At 35.8% G+C, this 21,146-nt stretch overlaps 2 protein-coding genes across 2 annotated transcripts; one reads left to right on the forward strand and one right to left on the reverse strand.

Moving 5' to 3' along the window:
- The first annotated feature begins 2,202 nt into the window (after positions 1-2,202).
- Positions 2,203-5,062, forward strand: LOC124594225. The gene is made up of 4 exons (XM_047132587.1): positions 2,203-2,327; positions 3,462-3,764; positions 4,781-4,828; positions 4,939-5,062. Exons 1-4 carry the CDS (start codon positions 2,203-2,205, stop codon positions 5,060-5,062), a joined length of 600 nt encoding a protein of 199 aa, XP_046988543.1.
- A 3,784-nt stretch (positions 5,063-8,846) lies between these two features.
- LOC124594226 lies at positions 8,847-10,019 on the reverse strand. The gene is made up of 2 exons (XM_047132588.1): positions 9,602-10,019; positions 8,847-8,905 (listed from the first exon to the last, which is right to left on the reverse strand). Exons 1-2 carry the CDS (start codon positions 10,017-10,019, stop codon positions 8,847-8,849), a joined length of 477 nt encoding a protein of 158 aa, XP_046988544.1.
- Positions 10,020-21,146: the final 11,127 nt, after the last annotated feature.

The raw sequence follows: 21,146 nt of genomic DNA on the forward strand, positions 1-21,146 counted from the left end.
AGAGCACAGTACACTGCACATATAAGTTTTTTTATCAGAATAATGTGCAAATTATTTCATAATAAATACCACAATATTTTATTTACAGCAGACATATTTTATGTTTTGTCTCCATTGGTGTTTATTGTCAACTGTAATCCCTTAAAATTTGATTGAGGTAACTTCTTTCAGTCTTGTTTCATCTATGAGTGTATCTATGTGAGCCTCCCTTTCTCTATTTGTGAACACCAAGAACATTTTTTTCAAATGATGTTGTACTGCTTTTTCTAGTTATTTATGAGAATGTAAATGGCCATGAATACTGTTGTCTTTTAGATTTATGGTAAGGTCATTCTCTACGAGCCGGTGTTCTTTGTTATTTGCTGACATAAATATGCTTCTTTCCAGTGTTTCAAGATTTTCTTCTACATTCAGTAATGTCATAACTCAGCATACAATAATTTTTATCCTTCTCACTGACGTCAATATTTTTATAAGAACATTGAACAGAAGTGAGCCAAGTAAAAATTCTTAAGGTACATTGCACATAGTATGTCAGTTTCAGATCTGCATCCAGGGTCTCTTTTTCAGACACCGCATTCTGTTTCAGGTTTTTTAGTTAGTGCTGCTGAGTGATTGTGTCTAGAGTGTCAGACCAATCCAGAAACATTGCAGATACAGAGTTTGTTTTGTCTAATGCATTTATAACGTATCCTGCTGCCTATTTCCCTTTCTGGGAACCATGTTGTGCTGGAATAAGAATACCATGTTCCTCTAAGAATGTAGCCATCCTGCTATGTATGACCATCTCTTGTACTTATGAGTAACCATTGGTTAAAGCCACTAGTCTACTGTTATTCATGTTATCTTTCTCACCATTCTTAGGTACTGGTATCACTTTTCATACAAATACTGCTGGTCCAAACAAGTAGTTTGCTATAGCCAGAAGATTTTAATTATTTCTTCATTTACACACATTATGAAATAACTGATACTTCATTATCTCTTGTAGACTTCTCGGATTTTGATTTCTGAATTATTTTTGTGAGCTCCATTTTGTCTCTGATTCCAGGAACATTGAGTGGGATGGTTGAGCAATGTTTCTAGATAGCTTTGATCCCTGATGATTTATTTCCTGCTTTAAATTTTGTACAGCATCTATGAAGTAGTTGCTGAGTACATTAGCAATTTCGATTCCATCTATAACTATGCTGTTCTCAATTCTCATTTGCTTCCTAAAGAATCTGTTATTTAAACCATTTCTTCTGACTATATCTTTTAGTGTTGGTTATGTTTCATGCAGTTTCACTTTCAAGATATAAATTTGCTATGGATTTGTTTATTGAAATGACTTTTTGTTCTCTTATTAATTGTCTGATGATTTTCACACAGCCACTGTTTGTCAGAGTTCTTTCACTCCAGTCCTGATTCATAACCCACATTTTTTTAAAACAAAGTCATGTTTTGTTTATTTATAATCCTGACTTCTTTCTTGTCTAGCTTTACTTCTGATCTTGAGCTCCTGTTTTTGTAGCTATAAAACCTTAAATGAAAAAAAGTGAAAGAAGAACAGATAATATTCATACAAAAATTAACATACAGTCATATTTTCAGCACAAGCATCTCCCAGAACACATGCCTCCTTGAGAGATGTGCACTTCATTTTTCAGTTCATTCTTTTTGATAATAGTGAATGTAACATGCTTTCTTTGTAGGTTATGATCCATGGATATCCAGTACTCATTTTTGTTCTGGAGTACTTTCAAATGCATCTGAGTTCACGTGTTATGTGCTCTGAGACACTATCTATGCTGCCTTCAGTTACAGTCCACAGCTGTCTTGAACAATTCTTTTTGTATTCACTGTAATGATGACCAGTCATAAATTCTACATGTTGCACAATGCCTGTTTTTTGTGTGTCAGTAATGTGATACAACTAATTATCACTCCACTACCAGCTATTAGATGTTTTTTTGAATAAATTTTTTCTATGACTTATGGTACAGAAAAGGAGTACATAAAACAAGAGGTCAAATGCCTTTTGTCAAAAGAAAATACTCATTATTTTAATAGTAAACATTTAATCTCACATTGTGTATAACAATTGTAGTAGTCAGACAGCCTTCCTACAATTATAACCAGGTGTGCAGTAATTGCCATACCTCATGATCATTGTAAAGTTCTTGCATTTTAGATTATTCATAAGTAATGTAGATTTCCAGCATGCTATCATTAGAAATACTGTTGGTTCATGATGGAGTTCTTACTGTGGGAGTGTTAATGTATGGTCTCAGTGATATAAAAGCTTATTCAAACATGACGAATATGTTGACACTGTTTCATATGTGGTAACCATTGACCATGCAAGAGTACCTTTGTGCTTTAACTGAACATATCCTTTGGTTTAAATGACCCGTTCTTTTCATGCATTGGCTGGTTCCCATTCTTTGTTTTTGTGTATTCAGTATTTGCAGATATAAGTCTTAAATAAGTTAATGTGTCTTGGTGCTACTATTCCCTCATCTGCTGCAAGGGGACAGAAAATTCCACATAAACTAGTAATACATTTAAGTACATTATTGATAACACTTTTGCAGGATTTATATCTTTATAATTAAAATATTAATATTTATGATCTTACTAACAATTTATCTCATTCTACTAAAATAATTTGCTTTATGTAACAGTTTAAGAATGATACATCCTTCTTCAAATTGTGCATTATTTTCTTTATTCAAAAAATTCATCATCATCACATCTCTCTCTCTCTCTCTCTCCTCTCTCTCTCTCTCTCTCTCTCTCTCTCTCTCTCTCTCTCTCTCTGGAGAAAAGGAAAATACAGCAGTATAAGAGAATCTTTCTTCCCAAATTTCCCTCCACAACTTAAATTTAATAATTCATGCACCCTATTAATTATTTCTTACTTTTTATGTTTGTAGAATGTAATTTAAACTTCACTTGATAAAAACTGTAATTTTCTGTCTTTTTAAACCATATGTAACAGTACTTTTGCAAACAATCAATTAGTGACAAAATAATTTAATTGGATAGATTATAAATCTACTCACTAAGTGGCAGCAGAACACACACATAAAAGATTGTTATAATTTGCAAATTTGTTTTAGTAGTAATCTCTGTATTGCATATTACCATGTCTTCCACCTTTAAGCTCTCCGATTTTCAAATCACGTCCAATGCAGTCCCCAACAATCAGTCCTTCCTTCCCCCAACAATGTCCTTCCTTCCCATCCCGTACCATAAGTCCCCATGACCTGCAGTTTTGGGTGACTTTCCTGAAAGCTGCCCCTTTTCCTAGACCTCTACAGGCCTTTTCCTTCACCCTTCTTCCTTCCCCTTCAACCCTTCTGCCTGAAGAAGGAGCCACTGGCTCTGAAAGCTTGCAAATTACAACAGTCTTTTACATGTGTGTTCTGCCACTGCTTGGTGGGTATATTTTTTATCTATCCAGTTAAATTGTTTAGCATATTTGCAAAGGAATTTTGTTTATTTTTCAAAAGACATGTATTTTGTTCCCTGCTGAAAGACTTTTTGTTGAACACAGGGTTCATGAGTACAGGTGACTCACTTCTTCCTGGAAATCTTGGAATGAAAGATCAAGTTCTTACACTGAAGTGCATAAAACAAAACATTAAGGCATTTGGTGGTAATCCAGATGAAGTTACTATTGCTGGTCAAAGTTCAGGAGGATCTGTAGTACATTGCCACTTGCTGTCACCATTATCAAAAGTTACCACTTGCTGTCACCATTATCAAAAGGTATTGGAGTAAAATCTAAGATTTGAGATTCATTAAAATGAAATAGTATTACTGTATTTAGTTGTAAAGCTATAAGACATTGCCACCCAAGTATGTGAGAAGTGGTGATATACACCAAAACATCAAACAAAAATCCAATAAACGTGGGTCAGGAAATGAAAACATCCTGTCTGAAATCTGAACCCTAATTCACAGGAGAAGATGAACATGATGTCTGTTAATGACACTTTTCCATAGAGGTGTTCAGTGTTATGTCCACCCATGGAAATGCATCCCTCTACCCTTTTCCATTACACATCCTTCCGGCTGCGGTGGTCTAGCGGTTCTAAGCGCGCAGTCCGGAACCGCGCGACTGCTACGGTCGCAGGTTCGAATCCTGCCTCGGGCATGGATGTGTGTGATGTCCTTAGGTTAGTTAGATTTAAGTAGTTCTAAGTTCTAGGGGACTGATGACCACAGATGTTAAGTCCCATAGTGCTCAGAGTCATTTTGAACTCATCCTTAACAAAGAAAAATTATATGATTTTGACTCTGTTTTGCACTATCCCTTTAGACATTTTTTGCTGTCATTCCACTGCAATATTTTTAAAAGCTAAAAAACTCCATAACTTAAACATGAGGATGGCAAGCGAATACCAAAATCACTAATTTCTATCTAAAATTGTATGAGATTGTGCTGAACAACAAATATGTTTAAAAAGAATTTTAACAGCTGCTGGAATGTCAGTCACCACTGTAATATCATAGTCATGATGCATTATGCATCATATGCTCTGCATTATTTGCTGTGTAATCTAAAAAATGGCTCTGAGCACTATGGGACTTAACATCTGTGGTCATAAGTCCCCTGGAACTTAGAAGTACTTAAACCTAACTAACCTAAGGACATCACACACATCCATGCCCGAGGCAGGATTCAAACCTGCGACCGTAGCGGTCACACGGTTCCAGACTGAAGCGCCTAGAATCGCTTGGCCACATCAGCCAGCTGCTGTGTAAGCTCTTAATGTCAAATGATTTTCAGATTAAAAGTCCATGCCCCTTCACCATGTGTCAAAATTAGTAACAGAAAGTAATAATAAACCTTTTTGAGTAAAAACTTCTTTTGTAACTCCTGTTAATTAGCATAAACCTCTCCTGTATGTTTTTTCTCTGCTGTTTACTTTTATACGGATGTGCAAGTGGAAGACATTTACAGAAAATTTCAGAAACAAATAAAGGAAGTAAATCCCACTGCAGTATGATAATAAGGGATATAAAATCAATTGGAAGCCAAAAATTTGTGTGTGTGTGTGTGCTTTCTTGACAAAGTTCACACATTAATAAAAATATTGAACACAGTGTGATGATTTAAAATTAATTCAAACTTTTAAATAAACAAGGGTTAGTAGGATTTAGAGTAAAAATGAGCACAAATGTAGAATGAAACAAACTCAGCACTCAGAACTGAAAACAGTAGAAAATGAGAATTCGTTTAGAAACAGAGTGGTACACCAGGTAAAATTTAAAAGTAGGACCCACTTCCACAGAAACAAAGGTTATACAGTTGTATATAAAAAGACCAATTATTTAGCAAAAGTACTTGTGTAAAAAGAACCGGATCAGAAAAAAGAAAACGAAATATGTTTTAATGTGTAACTATTAAAAAAGGAGACTGGAGCTTCAAGTGAAGTATTATGCATGACAAAACAAGCTGAATTAAATAAAACTATTTTTAAATGTTTTCAATAAAACATGGAAAAATGCAAAGAGAACTACATCATCTGCAAAAAGTCTGAGATTAATATTAACAGAATTAGCCAAGGCACAAATAAACAGCATGAATACCTGGGGTCCCACCGGCCGGAGTGGCCGTGCGGTTCTAAGCGCTACAGTCTCGCTACAGTCTGGAACCGAGCAACCGCTCCAGTCGCAGGTTCGAATCCTGCCTCAGGCATGGATGTGTGTGATGTCCTTAGGTTAGTTAGGTTTAATTAGTTCTATGTTCTAGGCGACTGATGACCTCAGCAGTTAAGTCGCATAGTGCTCAGAGCCATTTGAACCATTTGAATCAACCTGGAGTCCCAGTGTATTTTCCTGGACCATACAGAAAGTTATTTATACATCTTGAATAATAATCATTGGGCTGCTCTTGTAAATAATTTATTTAAGGCTGCAGTTGTCCCTCATATGAAATAATGTATAATTCATATATCTGTCCAAGTCTCTCCATCCTAGATAACATGCTGTGTCCACCCTACCAAGAAATCCTTGGTATAGTCACACATTATGTTTGGTAGCCCGTTTGACTGTAATTTCATTAACAAGCATTGATGGGATACTGCTTTTTGTAAACCAAAGAATACTGCAGCCATCTGATTACTTTGAATCATGGCTTATGTGAGTAAAAACACTTGCTGATTGGCATGGACAATGTCACTCCGTTTGAGATACATCATTATGCTTTAGCTCAGAATATGTTACAGTTCTACAATGGGTATCAAAGATAATGAAAATTAGTTCTGCAGATGACTTCTGGTACACTCCAGGTAGACAGATGTGACCTGTGTTTTCCTGCAATTACTGTCCATGTTTCTCTGTTCTAGGGATCTGTAGTATATTTGGTTAAAAGCAATCAAGTTTTACACACTGTCACATCTGTTAATATCTATACAACCATTCTTAACAGTAGGGCAAGAGTTAAACTTGGACAGTATTCCTACATCTTCCTTTGGGAAGTAACATTTGAAAACAATTACCATCACTACGCTTTTCTTTGCTTTCCTCAATTTCAGTTCCTGTGCCATCCTTTGAGTGTCTCAATTGAAACTTGTACTCTGCTGATAACCTTTAAAAATGATCAGAATTTCTTTATGTTTTGTAATAGGCTCTTTGTTAAGGCTGTAGAATGATAATTGTTGAAATTGTCATGCATGCTGTTTTGACAGAAATGTGTTTCATTCATATTTTCTCTACCTATTGCCCTGTCCTTTTATACCAATTACTGTACTGCATCACTGTTTCTGTATATTTTTTTACAGAGGCCAGATACCAGGGAGAGTCCCTTCAATCATAAATTTTTGTACTAGGTACATGTAAATCCAGTGCATGGACAGCTATTTTCTTAAACCTGAGCCACAGTTCCTCTAAGTGTTCATGCACACAGCTAAAAGTTTCTAGCTTTTCCTTGAGACATAACAAGTCCTCTAAAACTAGTATATCTTTCTGTTCTGTTTGTCTTTTCTCATAGTTTTAAAGTTCTGTAATTTAAAATGCCACTGAAGAAATTTTGAATAAGGAAATCTTCATCTTTCTGTTACTGCGTAATCTTTTTCATTTCTTATTTTATTCTCTTTATCCTCAGTCAGGAATCAGTACTTTGTGGCCACAAAATACATATTCCAGAGTAATTAGTAATTGTATATATCTATATGTGTACGCAAATATGCATCATTATCAAACTTCATGGGAAATAGTAAAAAAAAAAAAAAAAAAAAAAAAAAAAAAAAAAAAAAAAAAAAAAAAAAAAAAAGAAGGGCAACAGGAATACGAGTTTTTTTAATCACTGGGCTCTGTATTTCAGTCACCACCAATAATCATGTTTCTCTCATGCCTACTGTCCAGCTACCCACTGTGTTATGTGAATCAAATATTGTGAATGAATACCAAAATTTTAATTAATGCTTGCAGTAACAAATTACTGTGACAGGAATTAACAAAGACAAAAATTATTTTTATATGAAGCGAAGGTCTACAGTTGACATAACATTCTTATTTTCTCCTTTCTTTATGCTGAATAAGCAATTTTTGTATATTCACAGGTCTTTTCAAGCGAGCTATAGCACAGAGTGGATCTGCACTTTGTCCATGGGCATTTACTACAAATGCTACTGATGGAACATTCCATTATGCTTCATACTTGGGATTTATTGCAGAAACCACTTCAGAACTTATGGAGTTTTTGATGACTGTTGATGCAAAGGAATTTGTGAAAGCAAGGGGGCCAGCTATGGATCCAGTGGTAATGATTCCAGATTTGTCAAGTGTTGAGAGTTTTAATAGGCACAAGTTAACATATTTATTATACTTATCTGAAAACCTACACTATATTTAACTAGCAAAGGATTCAAACAACCTTGTTTAGGAGTAGCCTGAATTAGTACAGTCTGTGTTTATTTTCCATGTGTTTGTCCATCCAGACACTGATAAAAAGATGGGCAGAGAGAGAGAGAGAGAGAGAGAGAGAGAGAGAGAGAGAGAGAGAGAGATTCTCTGTTTTGTGAGAAAGTATGGTCCAAAATGTACTGAATCAAATGACAAAGAATAATTTCTAAAACCTCTTCAGCCAACATGGTACAGGATAATTTATTAAAGAATGTTATCTTATTTAATAGGAGAACCAATTAACGATTCACATTACATTATTTTTAAAACTGAAAGTTACATTAGAAATGTCACTATTACTCACTTTACATAAGGTGATTCAATCACACCCTTGACATGTTAATTCATTTGTGATTGATCTGCTGACTAGCTTCTGACATGATGACATTGGCTTATACAGTACTTCCACCTTACCTCTTCCACACTGGCTTGTAATAGTTGGGAATACTGTATAACATATATACTTTCTGAATTCCCAGAAAATGTTCAGTTACGAAACAAAACATATGAATCTTTAGATTTAGTTTCCACGGCTTAATAAAGGGTTGGTTTTAATAGGGAAGTGTCATGGAATGAAAGATTGAAAAATTACTTACAGATGAAATTATAATGATGTGGAGATCATTACAGTTATCACAACCAGACTCTAAATTTTTCTTCTGATTCTGAAAACTCAAATATTTCATTGCGAATGAAACTAAAACTAGATCACAACATATATTTGAGGGGGAGATTCTATTTTTATAAATTGTAGTTATCTTGTGGTACTAATATGTAGAGATTATTTGTAGATGAAGACATTACAAGCCAGAAAGAGAAATAAGAAAGAACCAGTTGTTTCTAAAGGACATGTCCAATGCTCACTTATGGAAGTGAAAAAATATATTTACAGTAGATAAACTGGATTGAACTTATAGTGTATGAAAAACAGACTAATCCTAAATCTTTTATAATGTTTTGACAAGTTTATTAAGATCAAAATGAGCAGATGTGGACTGATACACTACTGCTCATTAATTTCAATACACATTGGTATTTCAGATTTACAACGCAAAGCAAACATTATTACTCACAAAATATAATTATATTAACTTTCACATACATAATACAATCACAATCATTATACTTTACTTTCATCAAAGTATCCTCCTTTGGATTTAATGAGGCATGCGGTCAATCAGTTTTGTAGGTATTGTGAATCTATATGATTCCACACATCCTTAACAATATTCCAGAGATGTTCTTTGCTGGATATATTGGCTTGCCTGATACATCTGTCCACTTCATCCCAGACCACTTCAATGAGATTACAGTCGGGTCTTTGGGATGGCCATACCATATCATTCAGTACTTTCTGTTTTTCCTTTCATGCAGTTTAGTTCGTACAGTATGCAGACCAACGTTTTGGGTCATTATCCTGTTGTAAGATGAACGCAGACCCTACTAAACACAATCCACTTCATATTGCATGATACTGAAGTATGCAGTGGTACTGCTTCTGATCCATACAACCTTCTATTTTCACAATGTCACCAACTCTATGTCTGGCAAAACATCACCAAACCAGAATAGAACTATAGGTAGAACACACAGCTTTCCCCTACAAATCAGCGAACAAATATTCTCATTCTGCTTCCAAAAATGTCGAACTTTGATTCATCAATGAGTAACACCTTTGTCCACTCTTCTGATGTCCAATTACAATGTTTTCTAACCCATTCAAGTCTCTTCTGTTTATCTGTTGGCCTTAGAAGGGGTTTTCTTGCTGCGACACATCCTTTCAAGCAGGCTTCAGTCAGTCTCCTTTTTACTGTTGCAACAGATATAGTTGTCATGTTCATTGCTATCAATTCAGCACAAATTTGGGGTGCTGTTTTGAATCTATTTCTCTTACTGCTAATTCTGATATATTTATAATCACTTTTAGTTGTTTTACAAGGTTTTCCTGGTCTTGGTATGTCCTTGTTGCTACCTGTTGTCTTCTGGCAGTGAAGGGTGAATTGCACTCCCCTTATAGACACACTACACTGTTTCACAATTTGGTGAATAGGTAAAACTGCTTGTCTAAGTGCTACAATTGTAGCACATTTTTCTATGGATATCTCCACTTGTGAAGCCATACTAGTGGTGTGCACACTTCAGTGTCATGAAGGAACTGATGTGCAGCAACCACATGTCCTGTATCTTAGCAATGCTTGCCATTCGCAGAGGACATCACATCACTACAGGAAACAACACAGGTGCACCAAATGTGGCGTCCATTGGCAAATAGGTAAACAAACATATAATATAGGTGCATAAAATTTATGTGCACAACATTGTTTCTTGGTCACTATTGTACCTTGATGACCATAAACAAAAATCATGACATGTGTACAACTGTTGTACTATTCCTTTGCTTCCTCAACCGTACCCATGGTATTAGAACTTATCTACAGAGAACTAGATGATTGGGTGTATTTCAATTAATGAATGGTAGTGTATCTTGGTCCTTAATATATATTTTAAACATCCTGTGACCAGGACCAGAGAAATGTGCAATACTGACTGTCCCCAATATCAGCCTCTGATGTATGTCGCCATATGTGTGCAGAATGGAAGGGGTGGAGTCACACAACACTCTCTCAGCTTTTGTCAGTCTAGCAGGCATTTCAAGCTCTATTATTCATTCAAGTAGCTCCTCAGTGGGTCTTATAAGGCTGTATGGAACTGCTTCAGGGTTGCCAACAATGGAAAAATCTGTTGATGAACCTTGCTCATCAACATGGCAGTGATAATGGCCTCTCAGATACAGAACCTGGGCCTTCATATCTATACATCAAGATATTTATTCTTAGCAAAACTGTGCTTTTTGATAAAGCAAAACATCACTGATAAAGCAGTAAGCCGCTAAGAATTATGTTTCCCACAATTGTAACATGATAGGTGTATTTACATTTGAACATACCGGTTTCTCGAGTATTTATATGAGATGAGCAACAGAATGTTGAGCAAACCAACTTTGAGCACAAAGTCACTTAGTGACATAAAAATGTAAGAAAATGCTATTCAGATAGTGAAATTTATAGTGCTTGTATTATATAAGACAGCTCATGATTCTGTAAAGTGTGGCAGTGTCTTTATTAATAGTTTCATGTTCATGCAAGAATCATTTGCGAATATAAATTAAGATTAATGTTTGTGTATAGATGACAGGAATGAGTAAGATCATAGAGATTTAACGCTTTGAGCACCGCAGACATGAAATGCTGACATGCTCGTCCTTTCCACAGAGGCTTCCGGATGTCATTAGCTGCTGCAGTGGTATTTCCAATGGGGGCTGCAGATGGCATTCACAGTCATGGTCTAGCTGGTACCTGAGTCCTAATGATGGCTTTTACCATCAGCCAGTTCTGCTACCTGTGGTCCTGTGGACATCTAAAGCCGTTCTGCGGTATTCCCAATGGATTTCACAGTTTTGTTCACCATTCATGCTAGGTGGTTCATGTGATCATCTGGATTCACCTATGTGGTGTTGTTTACTTTAAGTGGTGTTTCCATTGGATTTCATAATTTTTGTTCGACATTCAGGATAATCAGTTCATCTGATCAACTGCACTCTGCTTGTATGGTAATGTTTAACTTTCTGCCTATTCATCAGGAGTTTTAGAGTGCTATCACTTTTGAGTTCCACAAAAGAATGGCACATCAGTGTGGTTGCACTGATAAACAGATGCTGCAGATACTCACAAGGAGTGACAGTGATAGTGAGTGTGGTATCTTCAATGACTGTAGTGATGATGATGATGATCATCATCATCTTTCAGAACAACCTCGTAGTAATATGCATCCACGTACTTCACCTAGTACAGCTTATCAGCATAGGTCTTCAGCTTCTGAAAGTGGAGACAAATCAATCCGTAAAAGGCCTCACGTTAGTGACAAATTTGTTTGGCAAAAGCGTGATTTCAGTCCAGTACTACATACATTTCATAACTCTTCTTCATGACAGAATTGCCAACTAGCATCTCATTCAACTGTTCTATCCTTCTTTATGCTATATCAGTCAGAAATTCTGATCATATGTATAGCACTTGAAATGAACACTTTCACCATGGCAGATACATTAGAATCAATTCATTCTTGACTATCCACCTGGAAAGATACTAGTTTTGAGGAACTGTGTTGATTCATTGGCATTTCTCTTCTCACAGAACATGTCAAAAAGTTGATAGTAAGGGAATATTGGTCCAGAGATGTACTTCTGAGCACTCTAATTTTCGGCGAAGTTATCTCCCTTGACTGTTTTATGTTAATTTCGAGAATGTTGGATTTTAGTGACAACTCCTCCAGTCATGGAGATGACAGTTTGCTTAAAATTAGGAAAACAATTGATACAGTTCACATGACATTCTTGTATTTAATCCACATAAAAAGCTCTGTGTCGATAAAAGCCTGTTATTGTTCAAAGATCACATATCTTTTAAACATTTCATTCGATTGAAATGAAGTAGATTTGGGATGAAAACATTAGTGTTTTGAGACTGTAAAACTGGGTAAGCCTTGGATTTCATTGTACACACAGGCACAACAACAGAAACTAAAGTCTATAAGTTGGGGAAATCGAGCAGTAATTGGCTAAGCCATTTTTAAGTTTAGTGAGACTAACATAAAGTAGTTCATTTTTATATACAGAGTGTTATGTACACACACACACACACACACACACACACACACACACACATACACACACACACACACACTATATATATATATATATATATAATTTATAATAAAGCTTAACTTCGTTAGGTGATGGTCAGTTGCACACACTTGCCCATTTCTGAGGCACAAAAGGTCATTAGCAATTAAAAGTGATGTTTAATTAGGCAGTGTAGAAACTTTAGCATTTCCTTATAGAATTCTTAAACAAAAGTTATATATCATCATTTATTTCTGCTGTTTAATAACAGTTGTGTCCCATATAAAAAGAATTCAGAAACGTTGGCTTTTTGATTTTGAAGTTTCCCTGAGGATAATTTAATCAGTTAATGAGCTCAAAATATAGTGATTAGTTTTGAAAGTGTGCCTCAGCATCCAAATACTTCCCAAAAAGTTGTTTGTGGGCAAATTATCACACTAGTACAGATGAAAGTCAATTGATTCTCCAGTGTTACGTACAAAAAGCTGATAATTATCAGTATGTCAAATAAAACTCAGATGTATGCAGAGACCTTATGATGATTCACAAGAACTAATAGCAAATCAAAGAAAGTCTGTGATGAGGAGTTACATGTTAGCACCGTAAGCAGATTCAGTGTACATTATGTCTGTCGTCGACCAGTTCATCTCCAGATTCAAAACTATGGAATAAGTATCAAGATACACTGTGTTTATTTGAAATGTCGGTGATCACAGTCAGATGGTCAGACAGTCACAACTTTTCTGGCTCCAGAAATACTCAGCACAGGGTGAGGCCACCCGAGTGAAGAGCTCAGGCACATACAGCACCGCAGAGATGGCTATTAGTACAGGTAAATAGATTAGGCAACCTCAAGGGTGCGCTCGACTGAGCCAGCCTGATGTGCAGCTGCAGCAGCCAAAGGGTTAAGTTCAGCTAGTGTGCTTGTAACATAATGTACAGTCATAGATAATAAAGAAATAAGTAATTTAGATGTTCAGCCACAGACATGGACATAAACAATTCCACCCTGGATTTCCTGTTGTTTGATCTAAACAAGTAAGTAAGACATACTTTCTTTTCAGGACTGCAGAAATGCCTTTATCTGTGTCTGGGCTCCACATGTGGAACCAGAAAATGAAGGTGCATTCCTGACAGAGCTCCCAGCTAAGCTGATATCAGAAAACCGTTATACTCATGTGCCATACTTAACAGGTGTTACAAGCTATGAACTGCTTGTTAGGACACAAAGTATGAGTATTGATATATATATTTTGTTAAGAGTAATATCACATGAAAAGTGCACAATCAGACAACTAGCACAACAAAATACTTGTATTAAGGAATATAATAAAATAAGTTCATTCAAACCAGATGTAGCTTTCAGTTCAAAATACAGTGAGTAACTGGTCATTTATGACTATGTAACTTTTTTAACCATGATGAATGTGATGAAAATTGTTGGCTTATATTTCTAAATGAAATTTGATGGTCTTGAAATGAAACTATTCGTACTCTATCCCTAAGTAACTGTAAATATCTTCATTCCATTATCTCAGTTTATACTACAATGAAGCAATATCATTGCTGTCATGGCTATTCAAGCATTTATGATCTATAAATTCTCCAAAACAATGCAAATACACAGTTTTCAATTCATCAACTGGGAAACCTATTTTTGTGTGTCTTATATATAATTGAAATAAACAGATTCTTTATGAATAGATAATTTGCTTTTGTTAATAACAGTTTCTATAAGAAAATGACTATTGAGTTCAACTGAGACATGAGTTAATTCCAGAAAAGCGCGACATAATCCATTTAGAAAAAGCTTTTTTGAACTTGCTGATCTGTTACAGTAATAATGAACTAATGATGGTGGTTTGCCAGTCAACACTGATTTTGCTGTTGCCAGTGACATTTTATTCAGTGTCTTGCCCACGAATTCTTAGTTATGAAGTAGTTACTGTAAAAACAATAAAAAAATTAATTAATTAACTATGTTAACTTATGTCAAAGTGACACGTTCCACATAATAATGAAATGTCATATTCATGATCTATAGAACAAGGATTAATGTATGTATGTTACATGTAGCAGTGCACTAAGAGCAGGTAGTTCACTGTTAAGATGAATGTGATACTTTGCAAATGAAGCAAACAGTTTATGTCCAAAAAGTCATGGAGTTACATTAAATGAACAAAATCACCTAAACTTTAAGTGCCTGTAAGTAAATGGCACACATTTCACATAATTAAAACTCTTCTTTCATATTATTCTGAACATTGTTTTGGAACCTGATTGAGTAAGTGACCAATGTACTGGGTGAGGCTTCATGTTTACAAAGGAAAAAAAGGAAAATTTTTCACCATTGTGTTAGAGGAGGGAAAAATTATTATACTTTCTGTTGATGAAACAGTCAAATGCTTTTCTAGAGCAATTTTTAACATATTTACCAGTAGAAGATAGAAGCGTGTAAAGTATGGGATGGAACAACTGTTATAGACTTTGTTTGGTATAATGTTCAGTTGTAAGCTGTTTCTAAAATGTGATTAGAAAGCAAAATTTCTAGTTTGACATTAGTCACATCTTCATTTACACTCTGCATGCCACTTCAATCTGTGTGACAGAAGGTAATTTGTGCCTGTTGTCACTTTCCCCCTCACCTGTTCCAGTCACAAATAGATTGCAGGGAGAATGATTGCCAGTAAACCTCCATGTAGTCTCATAGGTCTCTAATTTTATCTTTGTGGTCTTTACATAAGATAATCATCAAAAGGAGCAGTACATTTGTTGATTTTTGTAGGAATGTATGCTCTTGGAACTTCAACAATCAACCACAACAAGATGGAGAACATTATTCTTGCAGCGTCTGCCAATGGCGTTGGTTGACCGTTACTGGGACACATTTGCACTCACTAAATGAATAAATCAGATTTGACTATCATTTCCTTCACTGAACAGTTGGCTCAGCCAGTCTGATGGGTAATCAAACTCACAGAAAGGAAATCATAATGACCTCATTTTCAAGACTATGCTACTGGCTTACAACTTCTGACAGACAGTTTTCACAGTGACAGGAATTACAGATGTAGAAGTACAAAGATTGTTACCCACAGAGGAGTTGAGAGATTTGGGTCACTATTGAGATATGAGTATTTACAAAAGCACAGTTCACAAATGTAGGGCCATTGTCTCTGGGACACAGCACCTCTGACTCCAGACACAAGTGCCAGAGACAGAGACTAATTGTCTGCATGTTATGCTTGTGTTAATGTGCTTGTGTTTTATACTTCAGGAGAAGGACATTGTTAAAAGCTTAAATATTTTAGCAGCCATTTTCCTTATGTCTGTCTGTGTCTGAGAGTCACTTCTACGTGATGAGTAAAATTTTATAATTTCCATATTGTTGTTATTCCATTCTGGACTTACCAATGTTTGAAAAAATATTTCATCAGGAATGAATAGTCTTCATCATGATATCATAGTCCATCTAACTGCAGGGGATGGACAGAAATATGTGAACCCCAAGAGAAATACATTCTTGAACATAAATACAGATGCTAGTCAAGCCTGCAGGTTGCACTGTTCTGTTTGACCATACATGGGACCTGAGCAATGACATCAATGTATTGCAAGTGTCACTCATAATCAGAACAGTTCTCTGCATAGTTTCAAGTGCATTATGTTGGAACTACCTGAACTTGCATATTGGAAATTTGTTGGTACTCTTCGGTTGGTGCTTCAATAACTAAGGTAATTGAAGCATTTCAGGTTTCAAGAGGCACCATTTTGCAAATCTACACCACATACAGGAAAAGCAGAAAAACATCATCTGATAAGTCACAACGTGGATGAGTGTGTATATTGAGTAGAAGTGACAGAAAGTCATTGAAGATGATTGTGATGAATAAATAAGAGGATGAAAGCTGCAAAAGCCACTGAAGAACTGAATGTTGCCCTTGCAAACACTGTGAGCACTAAAACAACATGGAGGAAGCTCCAGAAGCAGCAATTTGAGGGTGAACTGTAATTCTGAAACAACTCATCAGTGATTAAAATGTCCATCACAGGGAAATGTGGAGCCAAAGCCATAAGAAATTGACTATGGAACACTAGAAGAATGTCATTAGCTCAGATGAGTCTTGTTCATAGTATTCTTAACTTCTGGCATTGTTTATATCCCAAGAGTGAAACATGATGGGAGTTCAGTGATGATCTAGACAGCCACATAGTGGTATTCCATGGACTCAGCAGTTACTATGCAACATTCCATCACTGCCATGTGCTGTGTTAGGAATTTGGCTGATCAGATTCATCCTTTAGTTCAATGTTTGTTCCCAAATGATGATGCTGTATTTCAAAATGGCAGGGCCCCTCTTTGCATTGGTTGCATCATGCAGGACCAGTTTTGTGAGCATGAGGATGAAATGTCACATGTCCCCTGACCATCACAGTCGCCAGATCTCAATATTATTGGACCTTTGTGGCCCACTTTCTAGATAAGCTTGTGTGATCACTTGCGTGATTTTGTAGGAAACTTGGTATAAGATTCCCTCAAAAATCATATGGGACCAGTATTTATCCATTACAGGGTGACTGAAAGCTGTTTTAAATGTCAACAGCTGCTTACACTGTAGTAGGCATGGTAATGTGTTGTATTTTTGGTGTTTCTGTTTTCTTTTTGGATCCCCTACATAAAGATGTTAATAGGGACTTGGGTAATACTGATCAACATCAATATGAATGTGAATGAGTGACACAGTGGAAGTGATGCCATAACTAATAACATGATCTATAGGTCTGAAGGGGAATACTTTCACGAAATTGAGTAAAAAAGATAACAAAGGATGAAATGGTAAAATGCAACAGAGGATTATCAATGGCTATGGATAATGTGCTACAACATATACATGGTGTTGTCATTGCTATAAGGTACTCTCTGCTATGTCCTTGACAGTTGTTTGCAGAGTATTGATAAATATAGATGAAGATGTAGATGTAAAAGCAGTTAGTGTAACCAACAAGTACCTTTTGTAATAGAAGATAATCTATTAATGTTTTAATTCACTGACTTTTAAAGCACTAAATACAATAACAAATGAAAGAGGGAAAGTACTTAAATACAAAACTGGCATAAAAAAAGATAAGAATATCTACTGTCAGGTACAGCAAAAGAACTGGTTGACGGAGAAAATTGGAGACACAGTATATGTGAGAATAAATACAAGAATTTTTATTAAAACAAAAGGGCTACCACATTAATACTCTTTTGATGCACCAACTTCTAACTTTAAAGAACTGTAATAGGTCATTACAGGAGGCCACAGTGGCATACAATACAAGGATAAAGCAAAAACTGCAGAGAAAAAGTTCTGTCAAATTTAGTAGATCAACCATAGAAAACCAATTTTTACAAAGTATTAACTGGCACTACATTTATTTTGAATCCTGTAGTGGCTAAACTTACAGAATTTTGTTATCATCAAAATACATTATGAATCTCAACTGATCAATATTTGAGCATAGTATAATGTTTCATTACAGATGTCTTTCCTGGACAATGGTGCCATTTACCTTTATTTTCTTTAATGTATTGCTTACAGCTAACTTGAACACACCTCTTCATAAAAATACTCACAAATATAATCAGTGCCTGCAACTTACAGTTAGAACCTACTTCAAGTCAAATTATTTTTGTACTAGTACTGTTTTATTCAGACTGTTCTGTGTATAATGTTAGCACTGCCTCCTGTCCTTGCCATTGATTTTTCTGCCTGCTCCAGGTAGAAACCCTCTCTCACACTTAAAGAAACTAAGACATTTCTTGGAGATAACAGAGGAGAGTTATTTTCTTTTTATACTGATGTCTGCTACAGAAATGAAATATTAGAATGCAAAATGAGATATTCAGTGCAATGATGTATGGTAATATTTTCAGCAGCTATACATACTAACTAAATTTTTACTTCCAGCTGATGGGCTCTTTGCAACTGAAGAAGGTGTAAGGAATTTGAATGACAATTTTGATCTCTGTGTTGCTGATGAACTTCGCTTCTCAAGTAAAGAAGAACAGCTGAAGGTAGCAGAAGAGATCCGACAGTTCAACTATGGAGACAGCGAGATCACTCCTGCAAAGAATGACTCAACTGCAACTGTAAGAGCCAATCATTGAAATTTGGTTTTAAAGAGACAATAGTTTCTTTTCACCACATTTCTGAGTAGGGGGTACTGAGCAGATTTTAGAAAGATTAAGAATTGCATTATAAAATACACAGCTGTACTACAATTTTAACTGATGACAGCCATTTTTGGTCCAACATCAGATCACCTCCAGGTCTCCTGCATCCCTTCTTTTCTAGTTTTCTCCTACACACTCTTGATTTCTTGTTTTTGGTTTTGGTACATGAGACCCAAAGATGGTCTGATGGCATATGAAAATTGATCATTTTCAATAAAAGTAGTACTACAGCTGTGTGCTTTACAAAGAAATACTAAAACACTATCTCCAATCATATATTTATGGAGGACATGATTAATAGATAACACTAGCCAGCAAAATGTTACTTTATTTGTGTAACTTGAAATAAAACAGCTTAACTTTATATTTTTGGGTGTGTTGACAGTGAAAATGTCAGTGAAAATGCAAGATTAGCTCTTGTTTTGTAGTTATAATAACTTTACATTATTGTCTATACAAACTTATGCATGTATTTACCATGGTGTTATCCCTCAGAGGAAGGCCACTAAAGGCACTTCACCTGATGTTTGTAGTTTCTGTTGCTGTCCTTTTCCAAAATTTGTAAGTGGAAGCATTCTCCATGCTCATCAGTTACAGCACCACAGCTGTCAGGAAAGAAGTCCATGTGGTAGTCTGGGAAATGTAAATTTAAGGACATGTTGCACCCCAGTTAACTGCAGTAGTGCACAATATTTGCAACAAGATCATTATAGTTTTGTGTCCTCTTATATCCTAGAAAGTCTGTTGACTTTCTACCAAAGGCATCTCTAACTAGTTTTTCATCACCTGTAATAATGGTGTTGAAATGTTCACCTGAACAGACTGTGTATCTGGGTTCCATGAAAATTCCCTCTTTTGTTTTCACCTTACTAAGATGTGGAAATTTCTCACTCAAATAGAGAAATGCCAGTTTTGTCAATGGTCTTAACAAAGTTTTTCATTAGGCCCAATTTTATACGTAGGGTGGAGAGAATTATGTTCTTGGATTCCACAAATGCTTCATGCATAACATCAAGTGATTCATGCTTAGGCCAGTCTTTCTTTTTATGATGAAGTGCTTTGACATGGCTGTATCAGAGGCACAGGAAGTAACAGAATTTGGTGTAGCCATGCCTGTGACTTACTGATTCCTAGAAATCTCCCGTTGCAACTTGTCACAGTTAAGTCATAATAACAATTATTTGATGTTATATGTTTCTATCATGTATGGTGCAACTCAACTGGAATTGATGGTAACACATTTCCATTATGCAGTACCACACACTTGAAACTTACTTTGGAAGAGTCAATGAAAAACCTCCACTGCTCACAGCTTCCCCTGTAGATCACTACGAAATAACAAGTTCTTTTCACTTCCAAAAAATGAAAGGAATGGCATATGGTAGTTACGGAATGCAAACATATTTAGCATCTTATCAAGACAATTCTACTGTTGTGGTCTTGATACCAACAGTTTAGCTTTACCTTTTGGCACTCTAGATCCCTCATTAGGTCACTAAGTTCACACAACGTTATTTTGTGAATCTTTGTACACTAATTGTTACACACAAAATTAGGAACTTTGAACAACTTTATTTTGAAAGTGATAGCACAACACTACTTTCCCTATTGGGCTCATCACTATTTAAATCAGATAGGACAGGAACAGGCTGTCTGTTCCCAAGGAGCAATGGTCAAATCGCTGACGGTATATTACGATATGTCAAGAAAGACTTTTTCTTCTTGGTAATACCATGTGTTAATGAAATTGTCATATAAAAGTAACAATCATTCTCAAGGTGTAATGGCTCTCACCAGATCTTTGGTATAGAAAAGCCCATGGAAGATATCTTGTTATTCAATTTTGAATGAAAACTTGACAGCACAAAATATGCAACATACATGAGCAGGTTGTCTCAGTGCATAATTTCACAGCCAAGGTACAGACAAAGTACAGCTAAAGTACATAGCCTTTCTGATAAACGGCATTATTGGGCTCCTTTGCAATTTCAATTAAGGCTGTCCACAAATGTAGCAAAAACTGTCAGCACTGTTTATACATTTACAAGGTATATTGAGTCACATAAATTACAATGACCACCCTTACTAATTACACTTCCAGAACATGTTCTTCCAGCACATGGACAGAATACAGCTTGTAACAGACCCAAACTACACTTGAATGAAACATGCTCTGCACATCCTCTCTTCTTCCCCTTCCCGTTATTCCTACAGGCCTGGTCTAAAAATAGCAAAAAAATACACACAGCTATTGTTACTTGAAACCTCATCACTCTGTCACCATCAGATGGATTTCGAAGCCTGTGGGGGAAGGGACTGACAATGAATGCTAATAAAATATAATTA

The sequence above is a fragment of the Schistocerca americana genome, chromosome 2 (assembly GCF_021461395.2).
Source record: "Schistocerca americana isolate TAMUIC-IGC-003095 chromosome 2, iqSchAmer2.1, whole genome shotgun sequence".
NCBI lineage: Eukaryota > Metazoa > Arthropoda > Insecta > Orthoptera > Acrididae > Schistocerca > Schistocerca americana.